The sequence below is a fragment of the Sus scrofa genome, chromosome 7 (genome assembly GCF_000003025.6).
Source record: "Sus scrofa isolate TJ Tabasco breed Duroc chromosome 7, Sscrofa11.1, whole genome shotgun sequence".
Taxonomy (NCBI): domain Eukaryota; kingdom Metazoa; phylum Chordata; class Mammalia; order Artiodactyla; family Suidae; genus Sus; species Sus scrofa.
In genome coordinates this window covers 61,887,200-61,911,402 of record NC_010449.5, presented here as the reverse complement: position 1 = coordinate 61,911,402, position 24,203 = coordinate 61,887,200, and the positions used below count along the sequence as shown (strand labels likewise).

At 42.8% G+C, this 24,203-nt stretch overlaps 1 protein-coding gene across 2 annotated transcripts; it reads left to right on the top strand.

The window, feature by feature from the left end:
• On the top strand, positions 10,836-20,843 carry SSTR1 (somatostatin receptor 1). Of its 2 annotated transcripts, XM_013978119.2 has the most exons (2): positions 10,836-16,503; positions 17,316-20,843. In XM_013978119.2, exon 2 carries the CDS (start codon positions 17,383-17,385, stop codon positions 18,445-18,447), a length of 1,065 nt encoding a protein of 354 aa, XP_013833573.1. In that variant the 5' UTR covers positions 10,836-16,503; positions 17,316-17,382; the 3' UTR covers positions 18,448-20,843. The 2 variants fall into 2 exon arrangements, with proteins under 2 accessions (XP_013833573.1, NP_001177160.1); NM_001190231.1 differs by lacking the exon at positions 10,836-16,503 and having other exon boundaries at positions 17,275-18,447.

Sequence of the window (24,203 nt, the reverse complement as noted above, 5' to 3'; positions counted from 1 at the left end):
CTTGCTAACGCTGAAGAAGAGCAGAGAGAAAGTCCACCCACAGAAGAAAGGGGACAACTTGTGAAGGAAACCCCAAGGAAGCTGGAGGGCAAGAGAGCCAAAGCAAAGTGGGGAATTTGCCTAAGAAAGGGATACATTTAACTCCAAGATTAGTGGGAAGAAGGGAAAAGAGTTTGGATATTAATAAATTTTGGGAGTAGAGTGAATGGAAGGGAAGGAGTTTCTCCTTCACTGTTGGTGGGGATGTAAATTAGTACAACTGTTATGGAAAACAGTATAGAGGTACCTCAGAAAACTGAATATAGAACTACCACATGGGAGTTCCCGTCGTGGCGCAGTGGTTAACGAATCCGATTAGGAACCATGAGGTTGCGGGTTCGGTCCCAGGACATTGAGAGAACTAGTTAGAATGCATCTAGTAATACATCCTGGGTCCAGTCAGAATAGGAAAAACTGTATGTAAAGTCATAAGGGGCTGAGGTTTGGGAGTTGTAAAGCCTGAAGGACTGCAGTAGGAGAAGGATATGAACTGTTTGGAAGAGCTGATACTTGTTTTTAGGAATCTCTCTCTTTTTTTTTTTTTTTTTTTTTTGTCTTTTGTGTTTTTAGGGCTGTACTAGCTGCATATGGAAGTTCCTAGGCTAGGGGTCGAGCTGGAGCTGCAGCTGCCGGCCACCGCCACAGCAACTCAGGATCTGAGCTGCATCTGCAACCTAAACCACAGCTTACAGCAACGTCAGATCCTTAAACCATTGAGCGGGGCCAGGGATTGAACTTGCGTCTTCATGGATACCAGTCAGGTTTATTACTGCTGAGTCACAATGGGAACTCTCAGGGCTTGGATTTTTTTTAAAGTTGGTGAGAAATCCCCCTTGTTATCATTCCTGGTGCTTTTTTTCCTTCAAGATCGTGCCAAGCTCCAAGAGTATTTCTCACCTGGATCTCAAGTATCTGGAGATTCTTCTAGATCTTGATTGTTGGTCTTCTTTAGTATACAGCTTAATCTTCCATGAACCAGTTTTCACAGTCCACTACTCTGCTGCATTCATGCCTTGTTCTGGGTGCAGAACTCTTGCATGAGACTGGCTGCCCTGCTGCAGTATGTGGCCATTAAGTTCAGGGTCCTGCCCTGCTGCAGTATGTGGCCATTAAGTTCAAGGTCCTGCCATATTCATAGAACTCTGCCAGGGAGCAAAGCTGAGAGGCCCTCTATTCCTGGAACCCATAAACTCTCCCTTGCCTTGCCCCATTATGTCACCAGAGAGTTCTTTTTATTCTGGAGGAATATTTCTTCTCAAATCATATTCTTTTAGTTGGCCTAAGCCCTACAGAATGAAGCCGAGAAGCCAGCCACATTCTACACTAAGGCAAGACCTTAATCATGTTTTGCTTATTAAGCTGGGGAAATAAGGGGATAAGGCATTAGTTCAAATATTTATTTAAAAAACATACACACAGTATTTTAAAGGATGTGCTTAGTTTGCTTAGTTCATTATACTGCATGGGAAAAAAGATACATACATATATATTTTTTTTCCACTCAAGAGTATGAAAGAGTTCATTCATTGGCAGAAATGACAGAGTCATTTGTATACAGACATTCACCTCTGAAAATGGTGAAAGGAAGTGTTTGTGCTAGAACCAGCGCCAGTGTTTTTTATCCTTTCTCAATTTTAGGGGAAAAAAAATCCACAAAACTGCAGGTGTTAAACTGAGCATCAGAAATGCCTCTTAGGTTAGGAGTTAAACTTTGGAGAAAGGTGCTACATCTCAAGTCTTGTTAGAGAATACTTTCTAGAGATTATCTATTTTTAAAATTTTACTGGAATTTTGATGGCACCAGGCTATTGCTGCTTGATACAAACAAGTGATTTGATGGAACACAGTGGCGTTCTCCAGATTTCTGCAGTAATGTCATGTCTCTCAAAATAAACTGTCTCAAGAAAAGATCCCTCATATGCATTTTTTATTTCTTCTTTTATCATTCTTACAGAGAATTGTGGTATCAAAGTTTGCTCTGAGGAGCCAAATCAAGGTGTTATGTATCAATGGAAACCAGGAATTACTGATAGTGTAGTAGTGGCAATGGCTTGAGATTACTTGTCATCTAATTCTCCCTCTAGAGATGCAAAATCTCATCTCATCCACACCCAACTCCCCTTCCCAGGCATCCTCAGACACCACATGTATCCTCTGACAAGATGGAGCAGTAATAATATTTCATCCAGTTCTCCCTAGCCAATCAGCCCTGGTTTTAATATAGCTGAAATATCTTGAGTAGTTTTATCAAGATGTAAACTTTATCATTAAGGCTTAGTTCAAATTTTAAGTTGTTTTAGCTGTCAACCAAAATACAGCTATATCAAAATCAAAACTTCTCTGATGAAGTTTTCAGTGTTAAAATCTCCCCCTGGTGGATTTGGGGAGCATGTATTTTCACAAAGAGAACTGGATAGAATTTTCCAAGAAAGTAAATAGACTCTAAATTTTGCAGGTGTGAAAGTCAGATCGATTAATCTCTAAGTTTAGAGGGGAAAACATTGGAATTAAACTTTATACTATCAAAAAAATTCCAGTGCTAAAGTAGTATAGCATTTTGGTTTACTCTAGTCTCACGCACATGTGTGAATATTGCATTTTACAATTTATTTTCTCTTAGGTGACTACCCTCTAGTGAGTTAAGGCATTTTTATGGACTGAAAACGCTGATTTCCCACTTAATTATTTAGTGAAGAGAAACATAACATTTCAATTAGGAATGAATTTACCCCTATCTGAATGAATCTGGCATCAGTATTTCTCAGCTTTATTACAGCTGTCAGTCAGATCAGTGAAGGTCAAATGCGAAGCCCCTAGACCACTTGAAATGTGCATGCACTTGCTCTAGGGAAGGAAATTTTATTTATTTTTAAATTGATTTTGTTTCAGCAGCAATCCCTCTCCCTGTCCTGGGAATACATTTTGGCTGTAATTTTGCGGAGTCAGTACAAATTTCAAGCTGGTCCTAGTCCTTTTCTCTCTGTCTAATGACTCTGCTGACCTGCTGCTTGGTATACATTTGCTTGAGGCAGGGCAAAGTGAGGCATGACAAGAACACAGGAATCAAGAGAAAAAAAAAAAAGGCTACACAGAAATACTCATGCAAAACAAGTGCTAAGCTGCCTATCATGCTGACCATGACATGTTTAGAACTGAGAAACAGTGGTCAGTAGTTAATGAAAAATGCATTTTCTTTGGCACAGATGTACCAGTGGCTTATCAGTCTTAAATTCCTTGCCATAAAATTTTGTGAAGGCTAAAGTTTCTCAAAACATACTCTAAATATCTAATTGAGGAGATTTTTTTTTAATTTTCAAATGATTGGGCAGTATAAGAGGAAAGCTGAGGTAATTATTGGATTCATTGAGGAAAACATAAATCACAGAAATGACAAGTGTGCCCTATGTAACTTCTTGACATCAAAATCATCTTTTCATTGAGTTTTGCTAGAGAGATTACAGATGTGAGGAATGGTGGTTTAAGAGGACAAGCCCTCTGCTAATTGCTAGTCTAATCTGAACTCTGACTTTTTAAGTGGTGTAACTTGAGCCAGTTATTTAATCTCTTTGTGCTTTGATTTCCTCATCTCCAAAAGGATAGTAAGGTGAAACTCTCATAGTGTGAGTAGAAAGGTTATATATGACAAAGCTGCATAGAAAGTCTCAGTACACATGGATCCTATAAATTTTTGGTTCACTTTCAGGTGTTAACAGTCTCATTTCAGACATTTTTCAAAAAGGCAATTCTTTCTAAATTGAAACTTTAATTTGATTCAATTTAAAGCTCCTGTCCCTGTACTACCTTCCACCTGACCCATCCTTGGATTCTACAATAGGGAAGAGGCAAGCAGTTGGATTTCTTATTACATCTTTAAATGTTTTTTAAAAAGTTGAAATATAGTTGATATACAATATTATAAAAGTTGCAGACACATAACATAGTGCTTCACAATTTTTAAAAGTTATACTCCACTTAGGGTTAGCATAAAATGTTGGCTATATCGCCCTTGCAGTACAATCTATCCTCATATCCTATTGTATTCTTTATTTTTTTAATATAATTTTTATTTTATATTGGAGTATATTTGATTTACATTGTTGTGTTAGTTTCATTTGTGCAGCAAAGTGATTCAGTTTTGTACAACCCCTCACACACACATTCATTCTTTTTAATAATCTTTCCCTATATAGATTGAGTAGACCTCCCTGAGCTATACAGTAGGTTCTGGCTGGTTATCTACTTTATATATAGTAGTGTGTATGTTTTTTCTCTCTCTTTTTATTTATTTATTTATTTTTTTTGTCTTTTTGCTATTTCTTGGGCCGCTCCCACGGCATATGGAGGTTCCCAGGCTAGGGGTCCAATTGGAGCTGTAGCCACCGGCCTACACCAGAGCCACAGCAACACGGGATCCGAGCCGCGTCTGCAACCTACACCACAGCTCAGGGCAACGCCGGATCGTTAACCCACTGAGCAAGGGCAGGGACCGAACCCGCAACCTCATGGTTCCTAGTCAGATTCGTTAACCACTGCACCACGACGGGAACTCCTCTCTCTCTTTTTAAATTAAAGTTTAGTTGGTTTACAATTTCTGCTGTACAGCAAAATGAGCCACTCATACATACACATATACATTATTTTTCTCACAGTTTTTCCATCATGTTGTGTCCTAAGAGATTGGACACAGTTCCCTGTGCTGTACAGTAGGCCCTCATTGCTTATCCAATCTAAATATAATATTTCGCATTTACCAACCCCAAGTTCCCATTCCATCCCACTTCTTCCCTCTTCCTCCTTGGAAACCACAAGTCTGTTCTTTATGTCTGTGAGTCTCTTTCATTTGTAGATAGGTTCATTTGTACCATGTTTTAGATTCCACTATAACTGATACCATATAGTGTTTCTCTTTCTCTTTCTGATTTACTTCACTTAATATGAGAATCTCCAGTTTCATCCATGTTGCTGTAAATGGCATTATTTTGTCCTTTTTGTGGCCAAGTAGTATTCCATTGCAGTGTATATGTACCACATCTTCTTAATCCATTCATCTGTTGATGGGCATTTAGGTTGTTTCCATGTTTTGACTATTGCAGATAGTGCTGCTGTATGTACAAGGGAGAATGTATCTTTCTGAATTGTAGTTTTGTCCAGATATATGACCAGGAGTGGGATTACTTGATCAAATGGTAGGTCAATATTTAGTTTTCTGAGGAACTTCCATATTGTTTTCCACAGTGATTGTGCCAATTTACATCCCCATCAACAGTGTAGGAGGGTTCCCTACACTCATTGCCATTTTGATTTGAATACATTTTCCAACTCTAGTTATCAGCTTGGGAGCTTAGAAGTGTCACTGGAAGTTGAGACCAAAAGAAAAGTTATAGACAACTCAGACTATGCCTGTGTAACATTTTAAAAATTGGGTTATTTGAAGCAATGAGTACAGGGGTTAGTTCAAGTCCGTATGATGTGGATGGGCTGGAGTCAGTTTGATATGATGTTGCAGGAAGTGATTAACACTTTAGAGTTATTTTAGCTGAGTGTGAGACGTACTAAAAGCCGGTGGGTAGAACATAGTTCACAGTGCTGAATTATGAGGCTATATAGGCAAGAGGAAAAAGAAAGGATACATAACATATGCAGAGTAACTGCTCAGTAAATATTTCTTTCGTGTGTGTATGGCATATGGAGGTTCCCAGGCTAGGGGTCTGATCAGAGCTGCAACTGCTGGCCTACACTATAGCTCAGAGCAACCCTGGATCCTTAACCCGCTGAGCAAGGCCAGGGATCGAACCCGCAACCTCATGGTCCCTAGTCAGATTCGTTTCCGGTGCGCCACAATGGGAACTCCAGTATTTCTTAAACTGAGGAGGTGCATCAGTTATTTTTTTCTGATGCACTTACTCAGTTTAGAGGAAAAAATGAAATTTTTAAGTTCCTTTGATTAAAAAATAATATGACAACTCATACTTGATTTTATATGGGTATCCCCTGCAATTTAAAAGTTCACTTTATGCCACATCCCTTTTTTTTGTTTTCTAATTTTTTATTTTTATTGAAATATGGTTGGTTTACAATGTTGTGTATGCCACATCCCTTTTATGAAAGACTTATATTTGTACCTATTTTCACTAAGGGAAAGAAATCCAAAGAGGATTTTTGCTTTTATAAAAAAAGGCAAAAAGTGAAAATAGCATTCAGCCTTTGTTCTGCAATGAGTAGTTATGGAGGCACTGAGCACCCTAAGCAGAGAGAGAGGCCTCACCAAGGTCCTTGCCCAGAATCTGCACTCAACCTCTCAGCATCAAGCACCATAACTTTGAACTGTGTCTGTGAGCATCTGTGCTTTATCTTGATTTATTTTGTGCATCTGTTAGCAAGATGTGTCCTAAGGTAATTGCTTCTTTGCTTAATGTCATTTCAGCTTGTGAAAGGTTTTAAAGGAACATTCTACTTTTGCATAGCAGGGGAATCCTGTTGTGTACTTGTAACATGTTTCCCGCAGGCCAGATGCTTCTCTAGACACTTTGAATGTAATTAATTTTTTAGTAACCCTGTCAAGTAGATGCAATGTCTTCACTTTACAGAGAGGAAACTGAGGCACAAGCAGACCAAATAATCTGAACAAGTTAAATTCATGAAAAATAATGATTCAAACTCAAAAATTTGGCAGTAAATGAGTAACTTGCATGCTTTCAGAACTATCCTCTTGTGATTTACATGACTGCAGCAATTCCAAGAGGTGGGCAGAGCATACTCAAGCACATTCAAGTGGCCATGGGGCTATAGGGGCTCCAGCTACTGTTTCAGTTTCTTCTACCAAATTTTACTGGATACACTTTGCGTGATATTTAATTTGCGTGGTAATATGTTAATCTATAGAATAATTATTACTATCTGTCTGAAAGTAAAAGTAATTAAGAAGGAAATAAATCAGCAAATGCCCCCATTAAAAAGAGCAGACACTTTATGGCCTGGAGTCTTTACTTCTTTAAAATAAGGAAAAAATAAGCTTTTACTACTTTATTTAAAAGCAGTACACACTCATAGCTGAAAAATTAGAAAATATCTTTGTATAAAAGGGAGATGAAGACATCCATAAACCAACCACTTTATGATAACTGCTTTAATGTCTTAGAAGCTGTCTTTTTAGAGCTATGCAGACATATACTTGTTTGCGGGGGGGTGTATAATGGGCTCATAGTTTTGAAATAGATTTTTCACTGATAATATTCATCTGTAATATCAGTTTTAGTGTTTAATTACTGTTCCATTGTATTAAATATAAGAAATATATTAATGCCTCCCTTGCCCCATCTAGCTTTGCACTGTTAAAGATGTGACAAGCTATAATCTACTGGAAGATTTGGAGCTCAGATGTCACCCCTACTTCTATAACATCTCATTCCCCACCCATTCCTCCAAGGGCCTGAACCACCCTTTGTGCTGTTACTTGTTTTCTTTGCTCATTATTTAAATAATATATTGCTTTTTGACTAGAGAAGGAGCAAAATTTTATTTTGGAATGGGGAAGGGCCAAAAGGATGGGCAAAAAGGATACCGTGGCTGGTGGGGCATCCTCTTTCCGTCCTCTTAGTTGGCATCAGTGCTCAAAATTCCCCCAAAGACCCAGCTGTTTGGTTCGATCATCTTACCTTGAGAGTTGTACATCCAATTTAGAATCTGTTAGTAAAATATGTCTATCATCCCACCTCCGTTATGACCTGGTAAAATCTGAATGTAGACTCCAGCACTCCTCACGAGCTCTGCACTGCCCCACCAGCAGCCCAGCCCACTTCAGTGGCCACCCCAGCTCTGTCCTGAGTGAGCGGGCTCACCTACACCAAGTACAGATACCCTGGCCCCAATGGCCAAGCATGCTCCTCATCTGCCTCATCATCCCCCAGCCAGTCATCCTTTGGCCTCCCCTGCAGCCTGAAAATGTGTGTATCTGCCAAGCAGTTGGCTCCTGCTGGCCCTGGAAGTGGGCTTGGGACCACTGGGCAGGGAGTCAGATGGGCTGTGCTGTCAGGAGGTGCTGATTTAAATGAATCTTTACTCATTTACAACTGGGTCTTTGTTAATTTTTGTGTGAATCTTGCACTGTCACCTATGATAGAAACATGTGGTGATTAAAAACCAGAATTTTGTCCTTACCTAGGATTGTTAGTTGCATATAATGTGTGATTACAGGAGACAACACAAAGCCCACGTGTCCTACCTTGTGCCAGAAGCTGCCTCTTCCCACCCAAGCCTGTTCCCCAACTTGCCCGCCTTCCTCTCTCCAGGCCCTATTGTCAAATGTATTCATTTGCACACAGTTCTGGTCTGGAGAAAATCCTCGTTTTCATCTGTTTTTAAGTCCTGGCTGTGAGAAACCAATAGTATACCAGCACCCATCCTCATGTGTCAGTTCAGGGCTTCTCATGCTCTTCCTAGAGCATGTGTGGTCAAGCCTCACACTCGGGAATAAGAGGAGTTCTTCCCAATTCACTGAGAAAAAGAATATGCACATTGTTCAAGTTTTCTCAGGTTTAGTTTTGGCTTTCCCACACATGGAACTTCTAGCCTTTTTCTCCCTTATTTGCTTACAGATGCCAGTGTAAAGGGAATGCGGCCCCAGAGGAGAAATCTGGCAAAGGCAGCAGTCTACAGAGGCTTTTGTTTCCCTAATCCACTTTCCTAGAGCTTGGAAACCTCAGTTGAAATAGTCAGTAGGATCCTTCAGATTCAAAGAGCAGTCGAGGAGTTCCCTGGTAGGGTTAAGTATCCAGCATTGTCGCTGCTATAGCTCAGTCACTGCTGTGGGTTTGATCCCTGGCTTGGGAACTTTCATATGCCACGGGTGCAGCCAAAAAAACAAAGAGAGCAGTCTGGATGAGATCTAGAGGTGTTCTCTAAGTGATTATGACTTCGGGAAGTCAAAATATCTTAAAAAGGAGAGATGCAGGGCTGTAACTGCAGTGTGCCTGTGTGCCTGGCACTGATGTCTGCAGAATCACTGATACTTCCCATGTACTGCTGTGATGATGCTCTTTCACCTTCACTTACTCCAAGGCTGCTCTCCCATCATAACCTTCCCTGCCCTTTCCACCTAATTTAAGTCAAATACACCCACCTCTCTAGCAGCTTCTGGCCCCTCATCCCTACTGTCTTCTGAGAACTGACTACTAAATGCAATTAATTACCCATGTGTCCATCTGTTGCCTCTCTTTCTGGCTCACTAGAATGCCAGTAGAAGCTAATTCATCTTTGTTACCATATCTCCAATGCCTAGGACAATGCCTGCTGCCTATTGGGCACTCAAATAAATATATGTTAAGTTAGTGAATGGATTACTTGGTTTTGATTGAAAGCATTATCATACATAATGGAATCTCATACTAAGTTTCAGTTCTTTCTCCATAAGAAATGGGAACCAAAAGTGTGAAATATACAATCATGTTATTATACCTTTTTTCTACTATAGTCTGAATATTCCCTGAAATTTTTTTTTAAAAAAAAATCACAGGATATGGGAGTTCCTTGGTGGTGCAGTACATTAAGGATACAGCATTGCCACTACTGTGGCTCTGGTCACACGGGTTCGATCCCTTGCTCAGGAACTTCTTCATGCCACAGGTGCAGCCAAAAGGTTAAAAAAAAAATCACAGGATGTAGTATCAGAAACCAGTACTCTGACCAGTTGCATAAGCATTGAAATTTCTGCTTACCTGGGCAGCTGAGAAAGAATGGTGACTTCCTAATCAGGCCAGGTGGCCCCCCCTGAACTATTCAATTTTCTCATATGCTTATCCCACCAGGAAAGGAAGGTTCAAGGAGCCATACAGGCTGCTTCCTCAAGGTCAAGTGAAGTATTATGTCCCTGCCACCCCCTACCCCGGGGCTCACCCCTTGCTACTGCCTAGAACAGGTAGGGCCTGGTGTAGGTGAGGCTGGGTGTGAGAAGAGGGAGTAGAGAGCAGGCCACACAGTCATTCCTTTCCCAGACCACTCCTGGTGGTTCTGAGCCTACTGCTTAGGGCCCATTCTTCCTGCTTATAGCAGAAAACAGAGATGCATGCAACACAGACCTGCCACTGACTAGTTTGACCTTAATTGTGGAGAAAAAAGACTCATCATTTAATTTTCTTCCTGTCTTCTAAATAAGGCAGTGTTTGGCTGATGGATCATGTACCTAGGCTTCTGCCTTACCATGGCAGGTGTTATGATGGCTACATACATTTAAACTACCCTCTAATTATATGCCTTCTTATTTTAAATTAAGAATAAAGTGATTATATCTCTAAAAAAGAGGGCTACATAGCTTTCATCTACAAAATGGCTTTGCTTCCCATCCAGCCCTTTCTCAAGGAATGGGTGATTCTCTGTAAACATTTAAATACTCTGCTTAAAAATCAAACATCAGCCATAATAAACAAAAATGTGGTTTTGTGCTGTTGAAAGCATTTTTTTTTTAGTTTCTACTAAATAGAAAAATGCCTCCAAATGCATTGAAACCAATGTAAGCAATCTTGAAATCTTTGACTAACAGAGACTACATTACAGAAAAATGTATTATTGGTAAGGATTACTCAAAGTAATACAAGTAAAAAAAAAATACAAGTAAAACATGGCTGCTTTTGTTTCATCTTTCTTTACCCATTAATAATAATGACTATGTCCCTGTATGCGTTGAATTCCTTGTTCTTAGAAATATTATTTAGTAGTAGAGGATCTATAGGGATAAATGTGAGTTGTTGAACCATGTGTTTTTTTTCCTTTCTCACTTTTTTTTTTTTTTTTTTCTGAAAGCCCAAAAAAGATGCTGTCCTGCTATTTCACTGAGAGGCAGTAGGAAAATCAGTGGGCCAGTGTGGGTTGGCTGAGATTGGTGATGAACTGAACCACAGGCCACCAGGACTGCTGTGAAGGGATGGGGCCTCCCTGGGAAATGGAGTCCAGCATGGTTCCTTAGCTGCATAGCTGCTTTAGCACTCTGGTGACTTTCTTATTAGCTGTCATCAGGTTAACTGCTTGATGACAGATGGTCCTGAAGTGACTACCTCTGCTGTAGGTCATATTGCTGAGCAGTGCTCACCCCTCATGGCCAGCTTGGTTTCATTTGCCCAGATAGGTGTATATAAACACAATTCTGATGATGCCAGCACAGAGAATGTGCCTTTCATCCCTGGCCCCAGCCAGCCCTGTACCACTGGCACGAATTAAAGGAGCTCATTTGAGGATCACCATAGACTCCAATTGGAAAAAAAAACACACACACACACATTAGTAATGATTTTGAAAGAAGCAGCGTTTGAGTTTCTGATAATTACTATTCCACCAAACCAACTGGGACACAGGGCTGAAATTAAAAAAAAATGACCTTCCATGTATAATGGCTTTCACACTGCATGATACTATTAAATAACCATCATTAGCTACTGAAGTATGTACTACCCATTTTCCAGAGGCCTTTCTCTGCCAAGAAATTTAAGACCAAGAATGATCAATGAATGACTCATCAGCATGATCATTGTTGATACAGGACATGCAAATTGAAATTATTCAGAAGATTGAAATGTATAAGGAATGATACACAGTTATTAAAGCTCTTCTTGCAAGAGGCCCAAAATTCATTCCTTTGCCTCTACATTTTATGGGTTAGAAAAAAATAGGTCACTATCCATAGGATGCCTTGGAAAAATAGAACAAGAAGGTGTTGGGCATTTTTCCAGGTACTGTGCTGGGTGCTGTGGTTATGAAGATAAATAAAATATAGCCCCTCTTCTGAGCAAGCGTACAGATTTATAAGAGGGGAAAGACAAGTACACACACAAAAATCACAGCACAGTGTGATAAATACGGTGATCAAGGTGTCCATCTGGTATATGATAGCGTAGGGGAGTGTAGCTTGGAGGAGAGAGTTGAGGTAAAGGAGGAAAAGCACTCTGCTTTGAATCTGCAACTTCCTAAATTAGGACTTTCATTCTCCTCTTCTTCTTCTTCTTCTTCTTTTTTTTAATATATATTTTTAGGGCCACATTCACGGCATATGGGGGTTCCCAGTCCAGGGAGTCAAATCAGAGCTATAGCCACCAGCCTATGCCACAGCCACAGCAACACCAGATATGAGCCATGTCTGCAGGCTACACAGAAGCTCATGGCAACACCGGATCCTTAACCCACTGAGTGAGGCCAGGGATCGAACCTGTGTCCTCATGGGTACAAGTCAGATTTCCAATAGTTTCCACTGAGTCATGATGGGAACTCCTCATCCTCCTCTTCTTGAAAGCCCTCTTCTTTCTTCTTTCATATGGAGAAATGTTCATTATCACAGAGGCATAGGAAAGAAAGTAACCAACAAAGGGAGGAATGAAGGACAGGTAACTGTCATGGAGAAAACAAGCTTATCCTAAGCTTTCTGAGGGCTTAGATACATAATAAATTAAGGAAAAAAATGGTTTGTAATCAAGACATGAAATTTTGAACTTCTGGCTTCTCATAGGTTGTGCTTTTAACACATTATAACAATCTCATGACTACATTAGCGTTCTTGTCTTTTTAGGAAATGTTTGCATTAAATTGAGGTCTGAAGGGAAGGTAGATTCCTAACTGGGCTCCTGCTCTTATAATTTTAAAACAGCTGCAACTCCAACCACATGTTGCTTAGCCCAGAAGCATGCTGGTTTTTGCTTGGTTGTTTTGTTCATGTGCCTTTTGTTTGTTCATGAATTTGTTCACAGATACAATGTTAAGAAAGAGATGGCTGAAAATATTTGATAGCACTGCATGGCTCAAAAAACAAAAAAAAAAAAACCCCAAACAACAAAATGGAAAACACTGCATGGCTTACATGCCTCGTATCCACCTCAATCTCTCTATTTTATTTAGGTAAAATTCACACGACATAAAATTCATAATTTTAACCATTAAAATGTTTGTATTGTATTTTATTAAAGTATACTTGATTTATAATGTGCCAATTTCTGCTGTACAGCAAAGTGACCCAGTATTTTATATATATATGTATATATACACACATACATTCCTTTTCTTATATTATCTTCCATCATGGTCTAGTCCAAGAGATTGGATATAGTTTCTTACGCTATATGGTGGGACCTCATTGCTTATCTATTCTAAACATAATAGTTTGCATCTACTACCCCAAACTCCCAGTCCATCCTACTCCCCCCGCCTTGGCAACCACAAGTCTTTCACTATGTCTATGAGTAGGTTTCTGTTTCATAGATAGGTCCATTTGTGCCATATTTTAGATTCTACATATTAGTGATATTGTTGTGGAAATCACAAAAACCATGGCAGTGGAAGGAGACAAATGGTGCTCAGAGATATGGAAAAGCAAGGTTTCTCTAGCACCAGTGCTGGCTCAGAGGAGTCACCTCCAGAGTCTGAGCACCAGGTCTTTGTTCTGAGCAACACTTATACATTACAAGGTCTCGATTTTCCCATGTAAGCATCCTGAACCTCCCCCTCCCCTTCCCCAAGCAGACAGTGTTCCTCCCTAAGAAACTGAGCAAGCAAGGTTACAGAAGCCGAACTGATAAGCAATGCTGGGTACATGATTAGCAGGGCTGCTGGCTTGGACATAGGGCGCACAGTTGCTACATTATTACAAGAAAGGTGGTATGAGGTGAGCATAGCTGGAAAGGCTTGCAGCTGCCTTTTTAGCCAAGGGGGGGGGGGTTGTTCCTTAGTTAAAACTCTTAGTTCAATATCATATGGTATTTGTCTTTCTCTTTCCGACTTACTTCATTTAGTTTGAGAATCTCTAGCTGCATCCATATTGCTATGAATGGCATTATTTCATTCTTTTTTATAGCTGAGTAGTATTGCATTATTTTTAACCATTTTAAAGTGCACAGTTCAGTGGCTTTTAGTACATTCCCAGTGTTATGCAACCACCACCCCTAATTCCAGAAATTTTCATAACCTTCCAAAAGAAAGCATAAACCCATGAAGCACTCATTTCCCATTCCCTCTCCCCCTCAACCCCTGCCACCTCTAAGCTGCTTTGTCTCTATGGATTTGCCTATTCTGGATGTTCCATATAAATGGAATCGCACAGTGATGACCTTTATGCCTGGCTTCTTTCACTCTGCATAATGTTTTCAAGGTTCATCTATATTATAACTGTTTTGATGCTTCATTCCTATACTTCATTCCTTTTCGTGGATGGATGGTAAGAAGATGTATCACATTTTGTTTATCCATTCTCGATGGATGGATATTTGGATTGTTCATCTTTTTGGCTATTATGAATAGTCCTACTCTGAACATTCATGTGCAAGTTTTTCTTCAAGTACCTATGTTAAGTTTGGGTCATATGGCAATTCTTTGTTTAACTTTTTGAGGAGTCAACAAACATTCTAAAGCCACTGCATCATTTTTTTTATGCCCACTGATAACATATAAGGGTTCTAATTTCTCCATATGCTCAACGACATTTGTGATTTTTCTTTTCCTTTAAAAAAATTATTATTGGCACCCTAGTGGGAATAAAGTGGTATCTCATCATCAGCCTCTTTTCATGAGTTAAAAAATCATCATAGAAAATACTTAAGAAACAAACAAACAAAAAAGCATGCTCAGGTCAGGTATTCAGTTTTCTTCTTTTGTATTTGAGGCTACCAATGAATTGAGAGATGTTCCTTAGATCAGCTGCAAAGTGAACATATGAGATCCCAAATAACAGAGTCGTGCTTTACAGCTCCCATCACCCACTCCCCCTGGAGAAACCATGATCAACGTCAAGGCGTCTAGATGATGACTGTTGAAATGTCAGCCCCCTGAGGAATAGCCAGGTGTCTTTAGTCAGTGATTGGCAAAGAAGCATTTAAATCATTATGAAACTTGGCTTGTTAAAAGCTCTTCTGGGGAAAAAAAAGACTTTTTAAAAAACGTGATGAACATTTTTTTTCTCCATATGTGCTATATTTTTTAAGGAAAATGAAATACAACTAACCACAAATTCCACATCCTTCTTAAGATAAATCTGTTGAGATAAAGGCATGGGTTAAGCAGCCTGGGTCTTAAGAAATTTCACATTTCTTCCTAGCACATTTCTCATTAATAATTCAGTGTCCATTGCACACATCCCTGTGAGAGTCTGTCATCATTTCTTTTATCTCTGATTGCTATAATCAACACACTACAAAAGTTATTCTTTTCCTTTCAGGAGCACTTAGTTTTAAGAACTAAAACACATACATACAAATGACATCCAGATAAAGCAAGGTGACAAAAGGATTTGTACTTTTTTTTTTCTTTTCAAATTTCTGCATACATTTCTGCATTCTGCACTGTCTGGTACAAATACCTTCCATGTGGAGTTTAGTTGCTGTTTAAGTTGGCCTCACCTTAGTGTAAACTGTTCTGTTGGGAAGAGGAGGTAAGCTGAGACTCACAGCACAGTGGGAGCCACCTGGTTGAGAGGTGGAACTAACAAAACTAGACACAACGCTAAGGCTTGAAGAGGCGGGGAAGCACTAGGCTGCTGCAGGTCGTCTTCTGTGAACCAGCACGGTTCAGAGTAAGACTTGAAGGGGTCTTGGAAAGAATGGGGGAGCTTGATCAGTTGGACTGGAACAACTGGAAAGCCAAAGGGAGCCCAGACTAGGATGGTGAAAGATCCTAGAAGTCGTCAAAAATCATGATAATTGACTTGAAAAAAACAAAACAAAACAAAACACAGTAACTGTTCAGTTCTTAAGTGGTTAGGGAGACTGGGGCGAGCCGACATTGGTTTCTGCGTCTTCAAGGTTTAGACACAAATCCTGGGACCTCAGAAAAGGCTGAAATCTCAAGTATTTCACAGAAAGACTTGAAGGTCGTCCTGCTGTTCCTGGAGTTTGTGGCAGGTCTGGTCACCTGCAAGGTTGGCCCCGACTGGCATCCCAGCTCACCCCGGGCCTCTCCTCCTCCCGGGCCAGCCAACTCTCTGGGGTACAAAGTACAGCGGAGGAGCTGGCGGAGGCTTTCGAGCGGCTCAGGCTTTATCTATCCCCAGCGAACACCTAGATTGATTTCCAAAACGGCGCCTGGCACGTTTCGGGAGGGTGGGGGGAACAACCTCCGGCTCCTTTCATGCTCCCAGCCGCGCATTTTCCTTTCTGCAGTCGATATTCCTCTGGGAGACGCTGGAGGCTCTGGGCACTACAAGCTTTATTAAGAGATTCGCAATGGTTTTCTCAGGCCCCTGAACACTCCCGCCTGCGAAGAGCTGCCTGCGGGATTGTAACATAGAAACTCCTATCCCACGTTGCTGTCCTTCCTCCTCCTGATGCTGGCGGCTTAGGGTCAGTTTCCGAGACTCTTAAGAGTATCCGATTGTGCGCCTGTGCTGGGGTCCCGCCCAAGAAAAGGAGTGGGACCGTGCGGAGAACGTCACCGCGCTGCTAGACCCGCACCGGCACTTTGCACGGGCCATCTACGCGTCGGTCCGGAGGTAGCGCGCCCTGGGTAAGGACTAGAAGCTTCCGGGGCAAATCTGAGGGGCAGGGCAGGCGGGGCGGGAGGTGGGAGTTTAGGGCTTTGGACGATTGCACCAGAGTAAAGTTGGGGTCCCTCAGAGGGGGTCATCAACTGAGGAAAACTGAGATGAATTCCAGACATCTATGTTGGGGTCTGCTTCAGTCTTTGCTTTGGATAGGAGCCGGGCGGGATGGAACAGAATCTACACCTTTCGTTCCCACCCACCCTCCAGAAAATCGGAGAAACTCCCCAGGTTCCCCTAAAGGATGGGTGAAGGGGTACTGCAGGGGAACCCCGGAAGCAGCTGCTCTAGTCGATCGGAGCTTAAAACTGGGAAAGAAAAAAATTGGTCGAGGGGTGATAAGCCACCTATATCGCCTTCTTCCCTCTTTTTCTCCGCCCCCCCCCCCCCCCGTAGCTGCTGACGCGCTGGCCGTGCCTATTAATCATTGACCAGCTCGCAGCCGCGGCAGTTAATGGCTGTGTCGCGCGGGGCTCTAGTCTCCCGGCCTCCCCACTCCAGGCTCGCCTGTGCCCAGGCGCCCTGGAGCGGCAAGCGGATGCGCGCAGGCAGCCACTGGGCGATGCGCTCCGCAGGCGCTGGTGGAGCCGTGCTCCAAGCAGCCGCTGAGTGCTTCCCCCAGGCGCCTGGCGGCATTGAGCTGCCGGCGGACGGCCAGGGTGCCGAGTGAGGGCGCAAGCAGCGAGGGCGCAAGAACTCCCCAGCCCAGGCAGCCCCATCGGCCCCCATCAGCTGAGATGTTCCCCAATGGCACCGCCTCCTCTCCCTCCTCTCCTAGCCCCTGCCCGGGCAGCTGCGGCGAAGGCAGCGGCAGCAGGGGCCCTGGGGCCGGCACTGCAGACGGGATGGAGGAGCCAGGGCGAAATGCATCCCAGAACGGGACCTTGAGCGAGGGCCAGGGCAGCGCTATCCTCATCTCTTTCATCTACTCCGTGGTGTGCCTGGTGGGGCTGTGTGGGAACTCCATGGTCATCTACGTGATCCTGCGCTATGCCAAGATGAAGACAGCCACCAACATCTACATCCTCAACCTGGCCATCGCTGATGAGCTGCTCATGCTCAGCGTGCCCTTCTTGGTCACCTCCACATTGCTTCGCCACTGGCCCTTCGGTGCACTGCTCTGCCGCCTCGTGCTCAGCGTGGACGCAGTCAACATGTTCACCAGCATCTACTGTCTTACTGTGCTTAGCGTGGACCGCTATGTGGCTGTGGTGCACCCCATCAAGGCGGCACGCTACCGCCGGCCCACCGTGGCCAAGGTGGTGAATCTGGGCGTGTGGGTGCTATCCCTGCTGGTCATTCTGCCCATCGTGGTCTTCTCACGCACTGCAGCCAACAGTGACGGCACGGTGGCCTGCAACATGCTCATGCCCGAGCCTGCCCAGCGCTGGCTGGTGGGCTTCGTGTTGTACACTTTTCTCATGGGCTTCCTGCTGCCGGTCGGGGCCATCTGCCTGTGCTACGTGCTCATCATTGCCAAAATGCGCATGGTGGCCCTTAAGGCCGGCTGGCAGCAGCGCAAGCGCTCGGAGCGCAAGATCACCCTGATGGTGATGATGGTGGTAATGGTGTTTGTCATCTGCTGGATGCCTTTCTATGTGGTGCAGCTGGTCAACGTGTTCGCAGAGCAGGACGACGCCACAGTGAGCCAGCTGTCGGTCATCCTTGGCTATGCCAACAGCTGCGCCAACCCCATCCTTTATGGCTTCCTTTCAGACAACTTCAAGCGCTCGTTCCAGCGCATCCTTTGCCTCAGCTGGATGGACAACGCCGCCGAGGAGCCAGTCGACTACTATGCTACAGCCCTCAAGAGCCGCGCCTACAGCGTGGAGGACTTCCAGCCCGAGAACCTGGAGTCCGGCGGCGTCTTCCGTAATGGCACCTGCACGTCCCGGATCACTACTCTCTGAGCCCAGGCCAAGCAGGAGCCTTTCGCCAAGAGAAGAGGAGGAAGAGGAGGAAGGGAGGCGGGGAGCGAGAGGTGAAAGGATCAGGGTGCGATGGGATGAGTTGGGGTAGGAGCTTATGCGCTTCAGGTGGAGACCCGGGAAAGGTGCGCGACAAAGGCGGCGTTGGGCGCTTTGCTTATAAACTGGAAAAGCTAGAGGGCCCCTTTCTCCTCTTTCGCTTCTTCTTCCACTGCGCTTGCACTTCTGCACCCCTTTAGGCTCCACACTGCAGTTTCGGTCTTTCTTTCCGCCCCGTCCTGCCAGTAATGATCATGAACTTAATTAACGTCGCCAACTCAGCCTGACCCTCAGCCCCGCCAGCTGTTATTTGTGTTTAAGCTGAGGCACGGTTACCGCCGCGGGTTTCCTTCGGGCTGCGTCCCTAGCTCTCCCTCAGCCGCGCCCTGCCGCGCCCCGCCGCACCCCTCGCTCGCCAGACTCCGCTTGATGCTCCTAGCGGAGTCTGGAGAGCCACGGCTCTCCCTTTCCGCAGCCCTACTTTAAGGGAAGTCGGACTTGAGAAGGACCTAGGCAGCTGATCTTTTCTCCCACTCTCGGGGCGAAGGAAGGTGCGCGCTTCCTCGAGCCCCTCCTCCACTCCCGTTCCACCAGAGCGGAGCCAGGTGCTTAGTAAAATCGGTCCCGCGCTTCGAACCCCAGGCATTCTGCAGTCCTTATCCAACTTCCTCTTTGGAGCAAAAAGGAGCTGAGAACAAGCGACTAGGGTTTTTTTGTTTGTTTTTAAGATTCAGGGTTGGGGGAGGGGGTTGTAATGGAGGCCAACCTCCCGACCTTATTAAGGGCGCTTCGGGTTTCAAAGACCAAGCTCTGGGCACTCCCAGGGAACTGGTCTGGGTTGGGCCAGGCAGGCCAGGGCGCAGGGCGCATTTCCCCCAGGGGCCGCCCAGGAGCAGGGCTGCAGCTCCTCTAGGCTCTGTCCCTCAACCAGCTTCAGGAGGTGCAGATTTAAGAATAACAATAGACATCGGGCACGGACCTCGGCTGACGCCTTCCTAGCCTCTGCCCATCTGACCGCGTCACCGCCACCCGCAGGCTAGGAGTGTGGCCCGCCCTGCCTGAGGACTGCTGCCTTTCAAGCGGTGCCTAATACGTTATTTTCTTGCTTATCGTATTTATTTATTTATTTAATTGTGTTGTTTGAAAGATGTAGTTCAGCTTTCCTTTTCTCCACTTGCCTAGCCCAGGGCCTTTTCTTCAGGACACTGCAGGTGGGGTGGGCGTGGAGGCGGCAGTGGGGGAAAGCTCTCTCTCCAAGACCCCCTCAAAATCTCTTTTTGCTAGGCCCTCTTTTCTTACCCTTTCCTCTAGCCTTTTAGTTTTGCTTGTGTCCAGTAAAGTTTGGAGATTTTTTTGTTCATACTTTTCTTATGTAATTTATTGTTTGTCTTGTAATAAATAAATGATAGTGTGGGTGAGCCTCCTCCCAGGCAGAGTGGAAAGTCCGGAAGCCTAGCTTTTAATGTCATCCTATACTCACATAGTATATATATATATGTTTATTTTGCTCCCTTGTCATGAGTCCATGCAACAGTTGCCAAATACAGTCACTAACAGTGACAGGTGTGAGACTGGCTAGAACACGTTCAGATATGAGAGTTCAAGTAGCCCTCAAACTTGGAGCTTCGGAATCTGATCCAGACAGACTTTATCAGCACCAAGGATGGAGAATGGCCCTGCTTATGTCCCTGCTTCCTCTAGGTTTCAAGCATAGGTGATTATAACATACAATCTAGTTAACATCATCCCTTCTTTTGAAGACATTGAAAGTAAAATAATTTGTGTCTGTGTTTAATCTAACCAACTCCCTTGGAAACCTGAGTAGAGCAAGGACCAATAATTTTACTTCTTTGTATTTCCTGTATTGCTTTAATATGCTGGCTTGTACATAATAGGCACTAAATACATGTTTGTTGGCTGATTGTTTAAGTAAACCAGAGTGTATTACAATAATTGGGAGTTCTCAACATCTGGGGTTCTCAGGTTCCCTCAATGACATGATACACACTGGTTGAAATCACTTTGGAAACATGTTTTGTGTATTTTGCTTCAAGAACGTTGTGCTTTCCTAAAAGCAGTAACCAAGAGTTAAAATGTCCCCAAAGTTTTGTTTAATGGACAAATATGCTTTTGGTCATTAATATGAAGGTTTAGATCTGTCATTTAAAAATAATGCGTATTATTACTCCTTTGAAAATAGATTTTTAATGGTTAAGAACAGAGAGATTTACAAATCAAAATCTTGATCATTTTCCTCTTAAGAGGACACAAATCTAGTGCTCTTAACCTGTTACCATTGTAATATTAACTTAATAAACAAATGTATTATGTTGTTGCAAGTTGTCTGAATTTGCCACTTGAATTTTACTGTTTCCATAGATTACCTAAAAATATACACATATTGGCTTGGTTGCCCTATATTTCACTGAGGTTTTAAGAGGAAAGATTCCAGATTACCTTTGGAAATTTTACCAAGATTGAGATTGTAGTCTGAATTTTTTTTTAAAGAAAGTTTTTAGTTCAGAAAGAGAGAAAGAAAATGACAACAACAACCAAAAAACGAGTCAGTATGAGTAGGAAGCAGTGTACTCCATGTGCAGTTGTCACCAAACTAACCAGATGATATCACAATCACTCATAGATTAAAATAATCGCTCACAGATTAAATTACTGTCTGCTCTCATTTATGACCTCAGACTTTGTTGTGGGAACCAAGAAACTGCTAATTGACATCCCAGGGAAAGTTCATGGAAGAGAAAAAAAGGGATCTCTTAAAGATGTTTCAGAGGACAATGGGTTAAGAAAATACAAAAATCAGATTTCAACATAAAATAGAAAGACATTTATGTTTTGTTCAATGACGGCCATGTCCATCCCTTGAAGAATTTAAGCATTACTAGGAGAGGTTTTTCATTTGTTTGTTTTCTTAACATATTTTATTTTTCAGAGTGGTTTTTTTAGAGTGGCTTATTTTTAGAGTGGTATTTATTTTAGAGTGGCAAACTTAGGAAAAAGTAACTCTAGCCTTTATAGTTCTCTACCCTATCTCACTACGACTAAGAATAGCTAGACTTTTGTCTTTTTAATATTTTTAAAAGTTCTAGCAAGGTGGCAAATTGAACTCATAGCTCCAATGTGTAAAAAACATTTTGTTCTTTTAGTATTAACTCTGAAAATTATTCCAAGTGGCTTCTAGCTGGTTAGCTGGGAAGAAACATTAAATAAATTCTCCAGCATCCAATTTTTTTCAGAAAATTTCAAAATTTTATTTCGATAAGTTTAGATAACCTCCTGGCTGGCCCCCTATTCCTCCCCCCCTCCCCGGCCTTTTAGGGCCACACCCATGGCATATGGAAGTTCCCAGGCTAGGGGTCGAATCCAAACTGTAGCTAACAGCCTACACCACAGCCACAGCAACAGAGGATCCAAGCCATGGCTGCAACCTACACCATGGCTCACAGCAAGGCCAGATCTTTAACCCACTGAGCAAGTCCAGGCATCAAACCTGCATCCTCATGGATACTAGTTGGATTTGTAATGTACTGAGCCACAATGGGAACTCCGCCCCATTCCTCACTTGGCATCTCTAAAATGGCTTAAGAGTGAATATTGGAAAGAGGCTTTATGTGTCTTAAGGGAGGAGGGGACAAATTATTCTCCTTGGGAAAGGGGCCCTGTCTTCCCTTTACTATCTGGAAGTAGGTCCTTCCTCCTGCATGATTCCTGGCTGCAGTTCATTGAAACCAGGACCTGTGATCCGACCTCTTAGTTTGGTGAGGGCTGCAACCTTCTCAGAGTCCTCCAGGGTCCTCATACAGCTGTCCATCCTGGGGTCTACCCCCGCCTCAGTCAATAAGTGAGCTAGCCCTGCCTTGGCAGCCCCATCGTGAGCCTCTTGGCTCTGTGACCAGAGAGGGATCTGAGGCAGCTCTAGACTGGTGATCCTAAGGATCTGCTCCGTCCGAGAGCTTTTTCTGTGGCTCTGTCTCAGGTCTTTTGCATCTCTCCCTTGTAAACCTCACTTATGAAAAACATTCCATGCACCCTGCATCTCCTTTGCCCAAGAGGAAAAGAATAGGACTTGAGTACTTTAGTCTTAGCCTGTGATGTGCTGAGGCAAAAACAAAAAACAAAAAACAAAACAAAACAAAAAAACAAAGCAAGAGAGAAAAATTAGCAATTCTCTGTGCAACCGCCACCCCCAACATGTGCCCTGATTTCCAAGCCTTTTTACGTTGCCTGGAAGTTTGAAACAAGCCCTTTCCTATCCTAAAGTGATGAGCCTCACCTCTGGGTGAGAGACTGCAGTGAAACATGATTTATGGAAGAAGGTAAAAATGTATCAGTTTAGTGTCCATGATCTATTCTGTCTTGCCAGTGACCTCTGTGTTCCCAGGGTGGAATTTCTGGAGCCATCTTCTCTCACAATACCCCAAGAAAGGATCATGTTTGAAAAGCTTTGATGCCTCATCCAATTTAATACTGACCACTATACTGAATGTATGGTTTGGGCCTGAGAAAATAGGCAAGGAGTTCTGGAGAATATTATGGAAGATACATTTTTAAAAGTTGTGATATATTCCCAACTTATTTTAAACAAATAATAGAGATGACATATTTATATCAGTCTTCTGAAAAACACTTTGGTAGTAGAGTTATGTCTTGCAAATTTTGCTCATTCCCTTCTTTAATCCATTGTGCCACATCAGAGAGCTGAGGTCTTTAACTGCAATGATTGAAAGACAGTCACATAATTGCTACAGTGTCATGTGCTTTAAAAAAAAGGTATTGCAAAGTCTGTGCTGCTTTCTTGTTGCACCATACACCTCTGAGCTCAAGACAACCTCTTCCACATATTCAGATGGATATCTTGCTTTTCATTCAACACATTTCATTTGTTGGTTTAAAAGAAGGCAGAGAGGTTCAACATTGTTACATGGTTTTTCCAAGGCGGGAACAGAGATAATGATAATGATCTTTTACTGCTTTGTTGAAGATCTGGAGACAGGGTAATCAAGAGTACACACTGGAGGGGACTGCCTGAGGGATGATAAGATACACTTAATGTCTGGCTTCACCCATAAAGGAAGGTATTTCTGCAATGATAACAAAGTCAAGGAGGCCTGTGAATAGAAGTTACCAGTTCAAACTAAAATATCAAAACACCTGTTTGTCAAACTGCTGGGTGGAGATAAGCATTGTTTAAAAAGGAGGTATAATTTTAACTAAAAGCCCTTTGGTAAAATGTTCCCTTTGATGATAAACTGAACTACTGTCAAAATATATATCAAACTCAATCTTCTTAACCCCAAACTGGAAATATTGTAGTCATTTATGGCTGATAATATAGTCATGCTCCTAATATTCTTTGGAATAATAATGAGCTTAAAACTCTAAAAATAAATACCTCTTTAAACCAGATTGATTCAGGTCTTCAGTTTTGAGTGGACAGGAAGTATAAAAGGAAATGAAAAGTGGGGAAGAATGCCATCAGCTAACATGTTATTCCTCAGCGGAATTCAACTCTATACCCCTTCTCAGCATGTACAAGCCCAGACTGCTTACAGATGAGAGCGCAAGTACTTGCAGCCTTAACATTTGAGAACAACCTACTATGTAGCAGAGTCCACTTGGAGGAGGGTATTATACAGATGCTATAGAATATCATGTACAGATGTAGTTCAGATTTTTGCAATAAT

Bases quoted from the DNA above. Each gene is read 5' to 3' on its own strand.
- SSTR1 (NM_001190231.1), top strand. From the start codon at position 17,275: ATGTTCCCCAATGGCACCGCCTCCTCTCCCTCCTCTCCTAGCCCCTGC.